Here is an 18,657-nt window from a genome sequence, read left to right as displayed (position 1 = left end):
ATGTATATAAATGAAGTTAATGGCTCAAAGATCCAATAAAAATAAAGATAAATTTTATATTCAGTAATTAGCGGTCCAAACATGTAGATATAGCAAAAACATATCATAAAATTCAAATTAGAATTGCTGAATTGCCGTTCTTTAGTTTCCTTCTATTAAATATTGACGCACACTACTATATTTTCCTATCAACTCCCATTTCGGCATTTCCAATATGGTATTTGCCACACTCCGCATTTTTATTCTCCCTCCAAACCCCTTGCAATTCCAATAACCCACTAATTTGCGTGTGTTCGGGCCGTTTTCATGCCCGGTTCCTGTTACCAGCTAACGGCAATTAATGATATGGCCACAGAGTCACAGCCACATCAAATGACAAGCCCTGGGAAAATGCACTCCAACTAACGGAAAAAGAGACATAGACGGAGGGCCATGGGTGGGGTGGGGTATTTGGCCAAGTTCCAGACCCAAAGACCCAAAGAGAACCCATCCCTAGTGGAGCCCACTCGGCAGCCAACCAATGCATGAAAACGCATTTTCCCCAACGAAAAGTCAAAAAGTGCGTAGCGCAGCCCACCCACCAATACCCACGCGCAGTCACACACACACTGATACACTGGCGATGTGAAAGAGGGAATGCGATTGGTGGAAAGCCAAAAGGAGCACAAAAAACTCTAACACATAAACTGGCTGGGAAAGGGGATGAGGATGGAGGGTGATGGGTGGTGGGTGGTGGGGCGACCGCAACAATACAAAAGTCAAATTAGTGGAAAATGCAAATGCACGGCGAAAAAAGAGTACACAACAAAAAACGCACAGAAAAATGCGCAAAAAATGTGTGACACTAGAAAATATAGACATTGGATGACTATGTGCCAGGGCAGGGAAATTAGAGGGGGCTGGGATGGGCGTGGAGCTCCAAATGTGTTGGGAGCGTTGGAAAAAAGTACATTTTGTTTCCATATTATAATTACACAGCTCGGGGCATCCTGTGACAAAACTGCTGCATGCTTTTAGGCGTTTTTTATGTGATGGGTATGGTACCGATGGGTATTTTTGCATAAAGTCAATTTTTGATGGACAGATTGCTTGATTTTCATCGACATTTAGCTCCACCTTGTCAGCCATTACGGCTATGTTCGTTTTGCCGATTTTCCCAATTGATTTTGAGCGCAAATTTAATTTTTGCCCACTGCTTCCCATTGTGTTTTCAGCATTTAAAACTTTTTCAATACTACAAGTTTCCATCTGCTACTTTGACACAGCTTTACAAATATTCATAAGCGTAAACATAATTAAATATCGACATATGTTTTTCCTCACCTCCACTTTCTACGTGTAAATGATTTCTTAGTTATTTGTTTTGAACCAAAATATACATTTAAATATAAATATAATCAATTGTTACGCAGTGTTTGCTTTAAGCCAATTAACAAACGTTTTGCAAGAAAGCTGTCAATTTTTGTGCGAAATATCAGTTTCTGGAGTTTTGTCTATTACGTGGTAAAAATATTAACCAAATAAGGCAAATTTTGAAGATAGTAGTACTAAAAAATACATTTTATAGTTAATATGTATAATCGCAATTAAAGCAGCGTGTTTGCCATTTTAAAATTAAATAAATAATAATTCCTTAAATGTATGTGTTAGATAATAGATAGCTCTGCTATCTTAAAATGGTAAATAGTGGGGGAAAGAGTAAATTAACTTTTAATCTGTTCAAACAGATCTTCGAACGTTGACTCCATGTTTTGTTTTCGCACTTAGTTCTAGTTTTTTGAGAGCTCATTATTCAGAAATCGTTTATTTGCCCACGGCTTTGGCTTATCACCAGGCTAACAGCTGTTGGATAACCCTAGGCTATCTGGGCCGAAAGGTGTAACGTGACATACGATAATTGAATTTCCCTTAGTTGAGTTGGCAAATGCAGTGGGTGTTATCAACCAAATGGAAAATGCCAAGGCACAATTGGCCAAGTTCAAAGACGAAGTGGTATGCATTTGACAAGGCCGTTGAAGTGTTATATGTACATACCTGTTTGCACAACTGCAGACTGAGGGCGAAATCGCTTTCCACCTGTACGACTAATTCCGTACTATCATCCGCTGGAACGCGGCCTTTTATTTATTTAATTAGCTTAGCTCTACCTTTGGTGTTTTGCCTGCCTTTAGTAGTGGGTGGCATTATCGCGTTAGCCCAGTTGAGTGCTGCCTTCGATGCCGAAAGGTTTGGCCAAAATGCTAAGTCGCCTTCTAATCTCGCTGCTGCTAGCAGCACCTGCTGTTTTGGCCTACTTCGAGGGCTGTGATAACAGCTACAACCTGAGTCCGGGTACCACCTACGTTGAGTCGCCCTACTACCCCAGCAATTATCCTGGCGGCACTTCCTGTCGCTACAAGTTCACCGCGCCCCTGGACTATTACATACAAGTGCAATGTTCCCTAGGAATTCCATCGGTATGAAACTCCCCCCTATACAAACATACATGGTTTTTCAAATGGAAAACACCTAACGCATGTTTTCCCACCTCCAGAGCAATGGTCAGTGCACCACGGATAACTTTTGGCTCGACACGGAGGGCGATCTTCTGATGCGCGGTGCCGAAAACTTCTGTGGCTCCGGCTCCCTGTCACGGGAGTCTCTGTTCACGGAGCTTGTCTTCGCCTACATCTCCACCGGCACGAAGGGAGGTAACTTTAAGTGCACCTTGACCACCGTCAAGCAAAACTGCAATTGCGGCTGGTCGGCCACCACGCGGATTGCCAATGGCCAAAAGGCGGGGGCCAACGAGTTTCCCAGCATGGTGGCCCTTCGGGATGTGACCAAGAATCAGGCTTCCTTCTGCGGCGGAACCATAGGTGCGTTAATAGATAATACAAGTGAAAGGTACAAAGTCGACATACTCGTTTATAAGTGAAATAACCAGTTACCAAAATTTCGAGTTATAGAAGGCAATAACAGAATTAGTTTTTTATAATAGTTTAACTGTAATTATAAGGTTAAACGTATTGAGCTTGATTGATAATAACTTATTCAGTTGACATATTTTAAATTTACTATTTCAGTGGCCCATCGTTATATCCTAACTGCTGCCCATTGCATTTATCAAGTTAGCAAGGCAACGAATATTGTGGCTATTGTGGGAATAAATGATCTGAGTAATCGTAAGTTTCCAAAATTGATAAAGCAAGGAATATGATAAGCTAATCCCCTGTCATTAATAAAAAACTTTCGCTTTCCGCTACTAAGCTTCCAGTTCCAGGTACTACCAGCAATATAGTATTCAGCAGATGATACCACATGAGCAATACGTGAGCGAGGGCAACGTAAACAATGATATCGCAGTTCTGATAACCGCCAGCAATATTCAGTGGTCCCGTGGCGTAGGTCCCGCTTGTCTGCCTCCCGTAGGAACGTAAGTATCCCCTTAAATATCGGGGTTGTATTGAAAATAATTCGGTTTCCCGTGTAGGACCACGCCATTCACTTACGATCTGGTCGACGTGATTGGCTATGGCACCATCTTCTTTGCCGGACCCACGTCCACAACTCTGCAGAAGATCAACCTGAACGTGGTCAGCAATCAGGACTGCCAGACGGAGTACAATGATGTGAGCACGATATACACTGGGCAAATATGCACCTATGATTACTCGGGCACCGGTCGCGACTCCTGCCAGTTCGACTCCGGTGGCCCAGTTATCCTGCGAAAGTCCAGGCAGTTTTTGGTCGGAATCATCAGCTACGGAATGAGCTGTGCTGCAACGCAGTACCCGATGGGTGTCAATACCAGGATAACGTCCTATATAAGCTGGATACGCCAAAAAATAGGGAATTCCAATTGTGTTGTCAGCTTGTAAAGTAAATAAATGCGCCGGACATGCGTTGATCTTGAAAATGACTTAAGAGGGATTTTTACTTCATAAAAAGTTGTCTAATTTTTCTAGCTAATAAAAGAAAAATTGCCGGGAATTTAAATGGTTAAGTATGGAAAATACTCTTGAATTTAAATTTGTATGATCAAAGAAAAAAGTAGATTTAATTGCAATGCCAATATTTGTATTGCGGGCTGTCATATGCATATACAGTATCTGCTTGCACTCAAAAACAATGTCAATAGTAATATTTTCTTACCTTGATCTAAAAATCCAATTTAACGCTCTTAAATATTTTTTCGGCTTTAATAACCAACAAATATATATATTCCCTATCAATTGGAATGGTCCTATATAAACTGCCGCGAATCTTCATCAAGATTACAGTTGCAAAAGCTTCGCATCCATCATGTACGAACCAAAGATTGCGGCAATACTTTCGTTACTATTATTTATCAGTTTGTCTTGCGCCCAACAACAGTGTACTAGATTCTTTGATTTGATCCCAAACCGAACGGTTAATATAACCAGTTTCAATTACCCCGGTGCTATACCAAGTGGTAGCAACTGTCGGTTTCGCTTGAAAGCGCCCAGTAATCACGTGATCTATTTGAGCTGTCGATTTGAGTTGGTAAGTACTGTTTTAACATATCCACATCCATATAATTGCAGTATTACTTTAAAATTGTTAATAATATTTGATCCCGTTCCAAACATAATTCACCTTAGTTTCCTGACACCTGTGGCTCGGAGTTCCTGTTCATCTCCCGCGACGGCGACTTGCAGTTTCGCGATGGCGAACGGTACTGCCGCATGGGCCAGGTCAATCGGATGTCCAACTTCCAAAGCATGGCCTTCGCCTACTATTCCAGCAGTCCGCAGACCCAGCAGCGATCCAGACTCAATTGCCAGGCAGTGGCTCGTCCGGCGCCCTGCGATTGCGGCTGGTCCTTGCCAAATCGCATAGCCAACGGGGTGGAGGCGGGCAAGCACGAATTCCCCTCAATGGTGGGCCTCAGAGATCTGGCCTCCAACCTGCCCATCTTCTGCGGCGGCAGCATAGTCAGCGACCGGTACATCATGACCGCTGCCCACTGTACCGCTCGCCAACCAGTGGCCAGTCGTCTATTGGCGCTGGTCGGGGAGCATGACTTGAGCACCGGTGAGCCATTTACATACATAGTTTATTATATTTGGAATTTTTAGACGAATAGTACTAAAACCTCTTTCAGGTAGCGAATCAATCTATGCGGCGCAGTACCGCATCCAAAATATCATCAACCATCCTGGCTACATGGAAACGGAATCGGGCAATATAAATGACATAGCCTTGCTCCAGACGGCAACGCCCATTGAATGGTCTCGCGGAGTGGCTCCCATCTGCCTCCCCATTCGACAGGCGTACGTGTAGCTCTCAAATCTACAGTCATGGAGTCTTAAAAGAAATGCTTTCTTACAGGGAGAGCAGCTTCAGCTACCAGAACGTGGACATAATGGGCTGGGGAACCCTGGGCTTCGCTGCCTCCAAGTCGAACACCCTGCAAAAGGCCACCCTGCTGACCATGGACAATGCCGTCTGCCGAAGCCGCTTCAACTCCAGCATAGCTCCCAGCCACCTCTGCACCTACGATGCTGGCGGCAGGGGCCAGGACTCGTGCCAGTACGACTCCGGCGGCCCGGTGATCCTGCGTCAGCGGGAGCGGATGTTCCAGCTGGGCGTGATCAGTTTCGGCCGGGCCTGCGGTCAGCCCTTTGGCATCGGTGTCAACACTCGGGTCACTTCGCACCTCAACTGGTTGTGGCGCTACATAGGCGGATCTGTGTGTGTGCGTTAAGGATGTGCTTGAATGATGCGGATGAATGACCACACTTGTGCACAGAGGGAAACAATATGGGCCATAAATTAATTTTACCAAATATTGTTAGTAGCATGAATTCTATACATTGGGTACATATGTATATGAATTTGACTTCAATATATGGTAAAATTAAAAAGAGTCTTTTTGTAAAATCATACACACCAAGAGAGAATGTTATAGACGATGTCCCAACTTTAAAATTTCCATGGGCGTGCGAAAATACAGTTAGGAGTTTTTTTTTAAATCTAATCTAATCTAAATTTAAGGCCTTATAAATTTCTATCGATATATTGGCCACGCCTACAACCCGCCCAATCGCCACGCCCACACTTTTGAATATTTTTTTTGATATCATTATATTTTTGTCAATTTCTATCAATATGCCAAGAAGAATCTTGAACTTTCTTGTTCGCACTGCCCCTAGCTGAGTAACGGGTATCTGATAGTCGAGGAACTTAACTATAATTTACTCTCTGGTTTTGTCTGTGTTTATATTACTTTACTTATGTAAATAATTCATGTCCACAAAATATCTGCGAAATACCAAACTAATTAAATTGGTTAATAAAACGTTGGTGAATACTAGTATGTTGCTTTCCTCGACACATTTATTTTTTAACAGTGTATACTGTTTCTCGGCCATGAACAGCAGCTGGTGCTGCATTTTTTCCCGTGCACACGCACATTTTAGACATATACATAGTTCCTCAGAATCGTTCCTTGGCCGACCTCCTTGCACTTTCTTCAGGCATTTGTCAGCGTTGTCTTGAGTTTGGCAAAGTGTTGACAAAGGCCTTAATTTGCATTTAAATTAAAAAGCAGTGACATGTTTCTGCCTACATTTAAACAACGAACAAGCTCGGCAGCCCCGCACTTACCAATCATACCCCGCTGGCCATCCAGTTCCGCCAGGCGTAGTTCTTTGTGTGCACTAAAGTTTTATCACATACCCTATCTGGATACGGCTGGCACTATTAGTTCACAGTGTTATTTCAAGTATTCAATTAGAGCTATATAATCGAAAGATCTGGTGCTAGTAAATCAGAAAACATTTTAATTTCAATTTAGTTGGGTCATAACATTAGTTTTTCCGAGCTCGAAATTAATATGTGCAAAAGCGGGAAGTGTACAGAGTTTTCACAGTTTTCCTGCATATTTCGGTATTTATTGTAAAATTGCTCTGCTCATAATTGTTGTTGTAATTGTGGACTAACTCAATTTCATGTCTCGCTGTTGTTGTTGCTTCCATTTGGAAATTGCGTTAAATTCGTCCCAGGACTTATTGAGCCTCCAAAGGACCTCGCACCACTGCAGCACCACGATGAAAAATTAATAAATGTTCATGTGACGAAGGCAAATTGTGTTTTTGGTGTATGATTTCCATTTTGGCTTTGTTGTTTAATTTGCCCGAAAGACTCAAGTCGCAATCAAATTGAATTCCTTGTGGCTGTAAATAAATTATGATATTTTCCTTCGCAGCACACATATTCTTTTTGCTCTGTCTATTCAGTGAGAAGAAATCGAAAACTAAATTGGCCGAGCACAGTAAACATTTGTATTAGTGTCAGTGTTTTACGAATACTTCAACACACGACTCGTTGTGTATTTCATTTTAGAAATAGTTTTCCCCTAAAGACAACCAAAATTTGCTTTCCCGAGCGCCTTGCTTTTATCAATTTAAAATTTTAGTAGATCCAATTTCGGCCGAGGAATCCGAGTCTTTATATAAATTAGCCGTTTTATCAGACAATTTAGGGGAACCAGAGACGTAACAGAGATGCCATTCTTCGTGAAAAACCTGCCATCCATTCGCCACCTGGCCAATCGAAGTTTAATCGAGGGGCGACGCTCACTGACCACCATATCGGGCCTGGAGAAAGGTCCAAACAGCGCTGTCCAAAACTCAAATCCCTGGTACAAGGACTGGCCCATGAGGGAGGAGTCTTTTGCGGCAGCCCAGCTTCTCCGCCAGCGGCAGCAGAACCGCCGGTGGAGCACCAACTACTCCGGCCTGGACTCCGCCATGTTCCGACCCGTCGCCAAACCGGATGAGATCGTGCCCCGCCGCAACAATGTGGTGGCCGCCCAAAACGCGGCCCGCAGGCGGAACTTCAAGTCAGCGCAGGTGCCCCAATACAAGGACATGCAGAGGCAGGAGGAAGAGCAGCAGCGACTGGGCGGCGAACCAGAAGCCAAGGCCGAGGAGCACGACTACGAGTCGGATCTGGAGGTTCGATCAGTACGGGAGACTGTATTCGGGCCGCCAGAGGACAACTCGGAAGAGGAGATGGACCGCGCCCGTGCTGAGCAGGAGCTCCTCCAACGCGTGGCCATCGCCTCCAAGCAGGCGGAACGTTTGCCGAATAGCGCCACCATTTCCCGGAAGGTCATCTCGCCGTACAACTCCTACCGCAGCCATCGCACCCGCTGGGCGGAGTTCCGGCACTGCATGATCTTCGGCCGTACGAGCTACTGAGCCAACAGGGACTCGTCAACAGAAAGCTTATCCTTATCCGTTGATGTCTCTCTTTGCGGGAAACGCACGTGAAATTCACGTTTCCCTTTGTATGTGGGGGCTCTCGCGTTCTTCAGGAACAAATACAAATTCGGCCTTCAAAATTAATTGATATGGTATACTCGTATATTATTAAATATTATGTGCTTTCACTTGTTCCTCGAAAGTCATGTAGCGGGCTAGAGGCAGCGTTTCCAAAAGTTTCTATAAAGTGTACATATTTCTGATGAAGCTTACTAGCGTAGTCCAGGTGGCCATGCTCATCCATGGGAGTGAAAGTTAGAGGGTAAGGTAAGAGAAAGTAGTTTTATTACAAATAAAAATCCCTGACACTAGCAATCATGGATTTTTAATTTTTGGAGAAGCTAATAGTGAATCGCAGTAGTCTTTCCGGCGTACATCCCAAAAACTTGGGATTACAAAATTATCCAAATTTATCATACTCTAGAGCCATGATCAAGTTTCTCAGGACCCTGTCAGGCAAAGGACTTCACCTCGCCAGGAGACTTCATACGCGACTGCAGGTTTGCCAGGAAGTCGGCACCTTTGTCCATCCGGAGCTGCGACGCACCATTCCCCTCGTTTATTTCAGCAAGGGTGAACTGCCGCCTAAGCTGAATCAAGGAGTTCCAGCCAAGGGGCAGTGCGAAATATCTTCCTTGGAGAGGAGTCGAAGATGCACGGAGGCTTTTCGTCAGTTTTGTAGTAGACAGCACCAATGCTTTTCCAGCACGTACCAGTGGGCAGAGCTCCGGCGAAAGATGATCTACGGCAGTTACTAGCGTTACTAGCTACCCACTAAAGACTAACTCCAGTGAAAAACTTTTAAATAACTCCAGCATTATGGCTTAAAAAGTGTATTGTTCTGATTTGATTCGTCAGCAAAGTCTTAACAAGACGGTTTTTAAGTCTCAATGCCTGGTTCAGTCCAAAATGCAATGTTGACTTCAAGCAATGAAATAGGATGACATAGCAACAAAAAAAAATGTGTTTCGTTATTTTTTATATTTATAATAATCTTGGACACAATACTGAGACTGCTGCAGAGCAGTTCATTATTATCCCAAGTATCCTTAACCCTCTTTTCTACTTAGCACGCGAGTTTGCCCTCAAAAACTAGCGACATACTCTGATACTTTGGCATACCTGCGCATCCTTCTGATCGGAGAAAATCCGAGTGCAAGCAAGGACTGGGTGGGAAAAGTGGCAAAGGAAAGAATGGAGAGAGGCACCAAGTGCACTCAAGTAATATGCTTCATAATTTTTATTGTCAAGCCCTTTTCTTTTGGCTCGGGTGGCACTGGCGGGCACTCGACAACAAAAGCTCAAAAGCGCTTGGAAAAAATGTGAAATAAAAAAAATAAAAAATGACTATGGAAAGCAAAGGCAGAAAATGAAGTGCACCGGGGGGTGGGGCTGGTGCTGGTGGCAGAGACAAGAGTGCAACAAAGCAGAGCGGGCAGCATAAATTTTATAATATAGAAAAAATCAATGGGCCACGGGGGCACAAAAAATGCAGAGAAGAAAGGATTACAGTCCGGGACTGGACTGCCGAGGGTCCAGCCACTTTTCATTCAAAGCACTGTCCTACTAGACGGCACTCGAAAAAAAGTGTTGCAACCAAGAACTAATTAACGAACTATGGTCACTGCAGAATATTATTTTCTATAAATTTACTTAAATTCAAGCCAGTTACGTTGTTTTTTTCCCTAGAATTTAGTATTTTGTGTTCCCCCTTGTATATGTTACTATAATTATTTTTTCCGTGTTCCCCACTCACTTCAAAGCTGCACAATTAACTGGGCCCACAAATGCTGTGATTTCGCCACTCGCTCTCATTGTTGGCAGTTAATTTTGATGGATTTTGTATTGCCTTGTTGCAAATTTGCATTTCACTGCACTTGGCCGCGTAATTAGGCGCACAACTCTTTTCCACGGCTTTGATGTGCCTTCCTGGGAATTCGGCTAAGTAAGGACGAGTGCCAAGGGCTTTAATTGTTTAATTATGTTTTGTGCTTTGGTCTCGAGTAGGTGCAATGCTATAATTGCTCAAAAGGGAACTTGAAAGGGGACTCAAATAATGTTACATTATCATATTTAGCCATACTTATTTTGTTACCCAAATGAAATTAAATGTATGATAGGTACATTTAGCTGCCAAGCGAACAAAATTAACTGAACATGTTTTTAGTGAAATTAAGTGTGCGGAGTATTTTTAACTCAGTCACCCTAGAGTCATTTCATTTCGTTTTACTTTTCTACGTTCCCCTCGTTTGACAGACAAACAAGTACAATAGACAAGTCATAAATTTATATTCCTTCCTTTCGGCCAATCCTTTAAGCCATATAATCGCCACACTACAGTACAACTGCCATCCAAACATAGGCTTACCAATACCATCAGAATCCGGACCACCAAATTACAGACAAATCCGACTAGTTTCATCCCCCTTCCAAATGCTGCCAACCAATAGAAACCTATCGGCCCTACCCGCCTATGTCCGACTGGCGGTCCAACTGGCCACTTCCCGGATGAGTGGAAGATTCGCCTACTCGACACGCCGAAACCAGGGCGTTGGGGATCTGAAAAAGATCGACGAGTACCAGTGTCGCCAGCGGGATGAGCCCAACCCGGAGTACCACCATGCTCCGCGATGCTTTGTGAAGAACTTCCATAAGTACCAGGAGCAGGCACAGGATCGCGGAGAGGTGCAGACAACCCGCTTCCGCAATCCACGCTACCGCTGGGCCGACTTCCGGCGACGAATGGTTTATGGAACCTACGATATCTAGACGATTTCTCCTAATGCAATCCTCTCTGCAATCAATTTTCATCCGGACTTGTCTTGTACGACAACCCATCTTGCCCAACCAATCGATCCATAACGAAGTATCCAAAACCCATATGCATACTGTAAAATTGTCAGAATTTTTTGGCCAGAAAAACGGATCCAACTCGGTCTTCCGTTCAAATTTCAATATAATTCAGCACAGATACCATACATCCAACTTTATTGTGCACTTAATTATTACTTATTGGGGCTTATTTGGACATCTAGAAAAGTCTTTTCAAGGCTGAAGGCTCTTTAGTGTAATTAATTAAAACAACTGGAAATATGCAGATCGCTAGATTGATCTCTAATCTATTAGCCATGACCCATTTTATAGATCTTTATAGATTTTAGCTTACTTGACCGTCCATTAACCCCTCGATATATCCAAGGAAATTAAAATCGAAATCAAATTAAATGTTTAAGAAAGTCACTGACGTTTCTTTTTGCTTTGATTAAAAGCTTGGGTTTAAACGATTAAACATTTCTCATCCCTTTCATTTACTAGAAAACCGCGCAGCCCTCTCAAAAATATCAAGCTTTATTCGATAAAATTAAAAATAAACATTTATTATAAAATACTTAAAACATTCTCCTCCCACTCACGACTTCGAACCCGAGTCCAAAGCTAGCGGATTGTCATCCATCACGTCCGCAAATCGTTCCGTGTCCGAAAACTGGCGATCCGGCATCCGCAGGATGTTGATGAAGAGGGTGCGATGCGGCTGGAAACTCAGCTCGTCCGTAACTCGCGTGATATCCTTCCCGTAGTCGGCGTCCATGTGGCGCAGGTTCAGGAAGCTCTTGACCAGCAGGAAGGGCGGCCTCTTCAGATCGGTCGTAGAACTCTTGCGCTCCTGAAGCTTCACGGGCACTGGTCTGCGATGGTAGGGAAGCCTGTGCTCCGACATTCGACGCCTCTGCTGTAGTCGGAAAATCGGGAATCCGATGAGAACCCGACCTGGGATCATTTTGCGACAGGTGGATGCGTTACCGGTGCTCACTGAAATACTTCTAAAATTTAGGCTAACCAACGTAAGTAAAATAAGCTTTTCATAGTTCTCATTTTAGAAATGTTTCCAACGAGCCTACTGTATGCGGTACTTCTGTATGGCTATGTAACGCTGAATAAAATTTCATATAGTTATTATTAATATTAGTATTAATATTTAATATTAATTTAGTTTCAGTCCCACAATGCACAGCTCTTACATAAAACTTTATATATAAGTCTATATATAGTTATAAATTGACCATTAAAAGAATCAAAAATGTTCTAGTTAAAAAAATAATCTTTCAACAAGGCTAAAACCTCAATATATTTTTACAACAGTATTTTTTCCAAAAACTTTTAATTTTATGACTGCAATGGCGGTTACCAGGCTATAAATGGTAAAGTCCAGGAGGTGTATCATCTTTTTGCGTTTTTCCAGCTTGACATAAAAAAGTCTCTAAGATCGCGAGGAGCACCCTGCATATAAACAGAATCCAGATGATGGAGGGCCAGGAAGCTCTTCACCAGTATGCGGGGTGGTCGGGATGACTGCTCTGGGATCTTCATCCTGGCGTCGGGAATCACTGGAAATGGTCGCCTCGTTCTCCGCTGATGCAAACTCCTGCTCCGGGAAAGTTCCATAAATGTTAGAGCCCCGAGAGCTCGACCTAAAGACATCATGGCTGAGATTTCGGGGCTTAAAAAATGCGTTTACTGATATTTCCAATTTTATCGAAGCCAAAAAATGAACTAGGGTTTCTGATTTCATTAAAAATGCCTACTTCTTGTGCTGCCAAAAAGTTGTTGTAATCATTTCAATGCAAACTGCTCCGTACTTGTTATTTCAATGGTCTAACATACATAGGTATGGATTCTATAAATAATTTCGCAATCCACCTCTAGTTGGTATTGGAAATAACGCAATGAGGGAACTTGGTAAGGCTAATACCTTTTAATTTCGATTTTGAATCTAGAATTAAAATGGTTTCACATACTCGATTTTTGTGATGTAAATGGATTTAATTGGCCCAGTCGTGTGTGCAGGGACTACGTGCCGAAAAAAAGTGCTGTGTACTAATTTCTGACCACAAACCGAATTTACTTGTGAGGGCCAGCGAAACAGTTTCGCAGCTGTTCCAAAAAGCATATTCTTTGTGAATATGTATCTAGAACATAAAGCGCAGATTTCGATGTATGTAATTGGTATTACACTTAATATGCAGAACCGCTCCTTAAATTATAAAAATTTAGTATCAGATAGAAATAGTTTGCTGGAACTGTGCTCAGTTGCATGTGGCTCGGCCATTTTGTATTTTCATCGCTGGGGCTTTTGAGCGACGACGATTTGGCGGCTTTTGTGCAACGCGTGGTTTTATGTAACAGACCCCAATCCCTAGTCCGCGAAAATCCCTCTCCCACTCGCCCGCAAAACGTCAATTGCATGAGCCGGCACGTCGATATTTTTGCCAATTTTTTAGCCGGCCTCTCGCAAATTGCTTTTTGAGCTTGTTAGAGTTTTTTGGCCCTCATCCTGCCGCACAGATACAGATGTACACCCACAAAGTCACACACTCACACACCCACACCAACACACATGCTAATGAATAGTCAAAGTCCAGGCGATTGCAGCAGTTGTAGATGCAGCAAAACGAGAACTAAACGCAATGTTTAGGCTGCATTACGACTGCAACAGGAGCCAGCAGGTCCTGTAGCTCGTGCAGGAGCAGCCAGGATCCCGGACAGCCGCCATTTTGTAATCAAATGCAGCACAAAAGTATGCAAAGGAAATTGCCAGAAAAAAAGCACGAAGTAAAACGCGTTGTGCGCATTGGCTTTCTTCGTACAGTGGACAATCGCAGGATGATTTCATTACACCTTGCGACTGAAATGATGCTTGTATTTACAACAATCTGCAGTTAGTAATATAATTTTCTTTATTAATTTTTTGGTTTCAATATATATAAGTTGGTTGCCAGAAAACTAACCCTTCAGTGATACCCACTTTTTCTTGAGTTCTTTCAAATTCTGGTATGGTTTCTTTTTACTATGCTTGTGGGATACCCAACGTTAGTTTTCAATTCAAAAATATGCTAACTAGCTCTTCTACGTTCCGATGAGATGAGCCTCTATTGCTCTGCTTCCGGATTAATCAAAGTTATTACATTTCTACTGTAGCACTGCTCTCTAAACCCAATCCCTTGGCAGCCCTTTAGCGACGGCTGCTGCTAGTGGCTGCTGCTTTTCAATTAGTGCCACCAGAGTACGGGAGCACCCCCATCGCCACCCATCCCCACCACGCCCCCGAACACAACCCCACCACGCACCACCGCCCATTTCTATGCGGAGCCGCCAATCCCTGGCAGCACTTGATGCCACCGACTGCAGTTGACGTGGGTTTGCTCTGTTCTGGCCGCGTTTTACGTAAATTGAACAACAGGCTTGCAAGGCTTGCAAGGCACCGGGTACCCGAAACTGCAAAACTGCAAAACAAACACCGCCAATACACTGCAACAGCTCGGAAATGCAGGCGAGCTTAGCCAGACATACACAAAACGCGCCGAGGGTGGAGGGCATTGAAAAAGTGCAACGCCACCAGTGCTGGGTTAGACAAAAAACAGGTCCTCCAGAAAAACGAGTAAAAAGACGTTGTTGCTGTTGCCAGACGAGTTCCGTGCTGCCTTTAAGCCTAAAAGCGAGCTCCATCTGTTATGCGAAACGTTTAATTATTTATCTGAAAGGAAGATCCCGGCTGTCTGTGAAAATAAAGCAGTTGAATGGAATTTCATTGACAAGCCCCCACCATCCGGGTGACTGGAAGGTTGAAGGTTATAGGTTGCAGGCAATCGCCGTCCCCCAGGTTAATTAGTTGACATTTGCGCTTAATTGCGACGCCTGGGGCAGAGGACATAGAGCTCCAGCCAGGCGTTCCATTCGCATGACAGCCGAGTGGAGGGCATATCCATCCATCTAGTGGAGCCGATACATGCGTATTGATGCCAAACGCGTTCAGGCGAAGCGCCAAACTTGACACCCACTCAAAAGTGTTAAGTGGTTCAGCACTCTGAAGATGGGAGGGGAATGGGAAGTATTTCTATAACATACTCAATATGGCAGGGAAAATTACCGAACTGATAACACTTCTACTTACTGTCTGCTAGACTTTGGGACCACTCTCTTAAAACCATTTGATATTAATAATGTTAAGAAAATTACGGTAAAATTGTACAACTATTGTATTTGTTCCAAAAAAGTTCCAACATCGTTTAATATTACATAAAAAATAAGTATTTAGACAATTTACCAGGAGTTATAACTTGATGTGTTACATTTAAATTACACTATGAATTATCGAAATCTGTTAAACTCAAAAGTTTCACAGTGCTAGAAGCTCCATTCATTCATCCATTCACCTCGCAGATAATGGTATAAGATATTTTTCTTTACAACCCCCTCGATTACCCATTAATCAACATTTTTGTTTTCCACATAACAAACTTCTTAGCCCTGTACATACACATAAATCAGAGTAGTTGCTGGTCTTATGTTCGGCCAGGACAATAGGCCACCTCGGGGCTTTTGATCCGGATCCACTTGATGAAGGAGGCGACGCGAGTGTTGACCGATGGCTGCTGGGCGGCGCAGGCCTGGCCAAAACTGACGATGCCCACGGCCACCAGGCGTCCGTTGATCCGCTCGTAGAGAGCTCCTCCCGAGTCATACTGGCAGGTGTCCCGCCCGGGCGTGTATGTGCAGAAAGTGTGCGGCGGTACTCCGCCGGCGGAGCTCAAGGCCTGCCTGCAGCGCTTACCATCGATCACATCCAAGGTGGCCTTGAGCAGGCGGTGGGTCTGTGGACCGCCGTAGGAAGTGGTTCCCCACCCGGCGGCCACCACCTGGTGACCCGCCAGCGGCAGTTTCCGGCCATCCTCCGCCGGCTGCAGTGGCAGGCAGGCGGGACCCACATGATGGCTCCACACGATCGACGTTCGCGTCTTCAGCAATGCGATATCGTTCCTCGGCTGTCCACTTGCCTGGCTAAAGTCCTCGTGCAGAATGAGGGCGTCCAGGTCGTAGCGCCGGGTGGCGAACGTCTCGAAGGAGCTGGCCAAGTCGTGCTCACCCACCACCACCCGCAACTTGGCAGCAGTGTTCGTCTCCGGACCCTGGAAACAGTGGGCGGCCGACAGCAAATAGTGGTGATGAACTGTAACAAAAATTACCAAAGTTAATTAAGTTAAGTTAAGTCTCTATTGAAAATCAGAAATATTGTTAAATGTTAATGGTTTTTAAAAATACATTTCCAGTAACCAAGTCTTGACCAAGTCTTGATCAAGTTTTGATCAAAGCTGTGCCTCGCAGTGAAAGAGCTTAATGAATGTATTTTGATGTTTATAAGTTACGGATGTGACGATATTATAAGTCTAAGATTAATTTATATAGATTTATACAAGTTGCACGGATCGGGAGATTAAAGCTCAAAGGATCTGCTAAACTGGGAATAATGTCTATGGTTCTCTTTAGATTTTGGGCGTTTATCCAATTATAAATTTTACATTCAGAAACAAATGTTTGCCAATCGGTCGACTATACAGCTCTCATAGGGATGTCTCGCCTTGTAAAATCTGTTAGGAACTTAAAACTACGATCAGGTAAAGCTAGCTATCATATCTTTCAGAAGTATACGAGTGGTTATATGTCTGCTGCAGCTTTCATTTTCATGTTATTTAAATAACTTTATACTAAGAAAGCTCTGTAATTCGTCTGAGCAAACTTATATAAGTTTTATATATACCCATTATTTAGGCAGGGACTTGATTTCCATATTTTTTTGAAGCCCCTTCCAAGTTTTTACGCGTATACTTACTGATCGCAGCGCCGCAAAAGACCTTTCCGTGGACTTTGGTCAAGACACCGGCCATTGGCGGAAACTCGTGCAGGACGGCCTCCTCGTTGGTGGGACTGGCAATCCGGGGGATGCGGCTCCAGCCGCAACTGCACGTGGGCTGAAAAGCCTCCACGAGGCAAGAGAAGCGTCCACCTCCGTGGGCAGGCGAGGGGGCAGTTGGGTAGCTGGAAACAATCCTGGCACGTTTTGCGGAAGTCTTTGAACTGCTGTGAATTGGCAACTTGTCAAGGTAAATAGTAGTGCTGGACTTTCTCGGCTCCTCGGCGTCGTAGAGCAAAGAGGCCACATAGGCCAGGGCATCGCTGACGCCCACATCCTGCAACACGTGCAGCACCTCGTCACTGAGGTCCTCGTCGGCTTCTTCTTCTTCTTCCTCTTGCAGCTCCTCGTCCTCCTCCGCGTCCTGTTCCTCTATGGAAACACCTTGTGGTGCCTCGGTGGTTGTGCTCACAGTGGTTACCGCGGAGAGTTTATCCTTCAACTTGACGGCTGAGGGCGGCTCCGAATGTCCACTGGATATGTAGGAAATCACCGCACGATTGAGAAAACTTTTGCGCTCGAATTTTCCGCTGCCGCAAAAGTATTCGGAACTTGTTAACACCTCGTCGCCCTCGGAATTGAAGTGAAACACCTCCGTGCGGCATTTCAAGTCCGTGGAAAGCTTTAGAGATTAAGACGTAACATGGCAGTGATTAAAAGTGGACTATAGCGATGTCGCTCTACCTATGTATTATTCAAAATATAAAATATAAATGTATGTCTTTCGATTGATACATTCAGTGATCATTCATTTTTTTCATCCATGAAAATATTTCATTAATTGGAAAGTATTATTTATTCATTACTTTAATTACTAACTTCACAGTTACTTCTATCTGTTATTCATTCGAAAATGTACAAATAATTTTAAAGAGCGGAAGAACACAATCTTTTAAGTTAAAGGATTGAAAGTTAAGGATTCCATTTGAACATTTATAACAAGCTTCTAGCATCACTGTTTTGTTTTCACTTCATTTCCTTACCGTTCGAAGTTGGAGCTCGCACTTGAATTGGAGCAGGTGATCCTTGGGAGCCTCCACGGCGTAACGACAGGAAGTGCCCACAGGATACAGAGCAGGGTAATAGGGCGAGTTGATGAGAAGTTTCTGGTCGGATTGCAGCTTCACCTGGTGGTTGCACTGCTCGAAGATGGCATTCGTTGAGGAAACCTTCAGAAGAGGAAGAAACAGCAGCCAAGACCACATGATCGCGATCGCGACGAAGTCTCAAGCGGCACTGAGGCGGCTCCACAGACGACAGCCTCTTAAGAATAATGGAGCTAACACCCAAGTCATCACGCGATCTGCCTACATATCCATGCGGGTCTCTGGTCTCTGGTCTCTCAGCACCTCTTTGGCACCCACGCCCCGTTCCTGCCTCAAATACCAATTAATTAGGGTCTCGAAGAAATCCGAAATTGTTACCGCCAAAAAGAAAAGAAAAGACAGCAGCAGGCACACGAGCGTCTTTGACGGCTAATTGAAAGAAAGTGCAAGTGTGTCAATCCAAAACCGGTTTTCGGAATTCGGAACACTTTGGAATCTGTAGGTGGAAGTGACCATAAATAGAACTTCAAGTTGGCCATCAGTTTGGGGTAGGTCGCAGCTGAATCTTAGTCTTGTGTAATTCATGTTTTGC

General features: G+C 44.0%; 8 protein-coding genes across 8 annotated transcripts; 5 read left to right on the top strand and 3 right to left on the bottom strand.

Moving 5' to 3' along the window:
- Positions 1–2,184: 2,184 nt before the first annotated feature.
- Positions 2,185–3,901, top strand: LOC6528566 (venom serine protease). Its single transcript, XM_002089574.4, has 5 exons — positions 2,185–2,456; positions 2,534–2,858; positions 3,066–3,164; positions 3,250–3,415; positions 3,473–3,901. The coding sequence occupies exons 1-5, from the start codon at positions 2,217–2,219 to the stop codon at positions 3,858–3,860; spliced, it is 1,218 nt and encodes a 405-aa protein (XP_002089610.2). The 5' UTR covers positions 2,185–2,216; the 3' UTR covers positions 3,861–3,901.
- A 368-nt stretch (positions 3,902–4,269) lies between these two features.
- Positions 4,270–6,270, top strand: LOC6528565 (venom serine protease). Its single transcript, XM_002089573.3, has 4 exons — positions 4,270–4,506; positions 4,605–5,037; positions 5,108–5,276; positions 5,335–6,270. Exons 1-4 carry the CDS (start codon positions 4,285–4,287, stop codon positions 5,708–5,710), a joined length of 1,200 nt encoding a protein of 399 aa, XP_002089609.1. The 5' UTR covers positions 4,270–4,284; the 3' UTR covers positions 5,711–6,270.
- A 1,034-nt stretch (positions 6,271–7,304) lies between these two features.
- Positions 7,305–8,357, top strand: LOC6528564. The gene has a single exon (XM_002089572.4). It carries the CDS (start codon positions 7,512–7,514, stop codon positions 8,208–8,210), a length of 699 nt encoding a protein of 232 aa, XP_002089608.1. The 5' UTR covers positions 7,305–7,511; the 3' UTR covers positions 8,211–8,357.
- A 244-nt stretch (positions 8,358–8,601) lies between these two features.
- On the top strand, positions 8,602–9,201 carry LOC6528563. The gene has a single exon (XM_002089571.4). It carries the CDS (start codon positions 8,702–8,704, stop codon positions 9,029–9,031), a length of 330 nt encoding a protein of 109 aa, XP_002089607.1. The 5' UTR covers positions 8,602–8,701; the 3' UTR covers positions 9,032–9,201.
- Positions 9,202–10,480: 1,279 nt separating this feature from the next.
- Positions 10,481–11,258, top strand: LOC6528562. Its single transcript, XM_002089570.4, has one exon. The coding sequence runs from the start codon at positions 10,707–10,709 to the stop codon at positions 11,040–11,042; it is 336 nt and encodes a 111-aa protein (XP_002089606.1). The 5' UTR covers positions 10,481–10,706; the 3' UTR covers positions 11,043–11,258.
- Positions 11,259–11,603: 345 nt separating this feature from the next.
- Positions 11,604–12,161, bottom strand: LOC6528561. Its single transcript, XM_002089569.4, has one exon. The coding sequence runs from the start codon at positions 12,049–12,051 to the stop codon at positions 11,683–11,685; it is 369 nt and encodes a 122-aa protein (XP_002089605.1). The 5' UTR covers positions 12,052–12,161; the 3' UTR covers positions 11,604–11,682.
- Positions 12,162–12,369: 208 nt separating this feature from the next.
- Positions 12,370–12,860, bottom strand: LOC6528560. Its single transcript, XM_002089568.4, has one exon. It carries the CDS (start codon positions 12,753–12,755, stop codon positions 12,492–12,494), a length of 264 nt encoding a protein of 87 aa, XP_002089604.1. The 5' UTR covers positions 12,756–12,860; the 3' UTR covers positions 12,370–12,491.
- A 2,456-nt stretch (positions 12,861–15,316) lies between these two features.
- Positions 15,317–18,657, bottom strand: LOC6528559 (transmembrane protease serine 9). Its single transcript, XM_002089567.2, has 3 exons — positions 18,003–18,657; positions 16,939–17,641; positions 15,317–16,278 (listed from the first exon to the last, which is right to left on the bottom strand). The coding sequence occupies exons 1-3, from the start codon at positions 18,222–18,224 to the stop codon at positions 15,614–15,616; spliced, it is 1,590 nt and encodes a 529-aa protein (XP_002089603.1). The 5' UTR covers positions 18,225–18,657; the 3' UTR covers positions 15,317–15,613.

This window comes from Drosophila yakuba, chromosome 2L, assembly GCF_016746365.2.
Source record: "Drosophila yakuba strain Tai18E2 chromosome 2L, Prin_Dyak_Tai18E2_2.1, whole genome shotgun sequence".
Taxonomy (NCBI): domain Eukaryota; kingdom Metazoa; phylum Arthropoda; class Insecta; order Diptera; family Drosophilidae; genus Drosophila; species Drosophila yakuba.
Note: the sequence above shows the minus strand (reverse complement) of the source record. Positions and strands in the feature narration are given on the sequence as shown.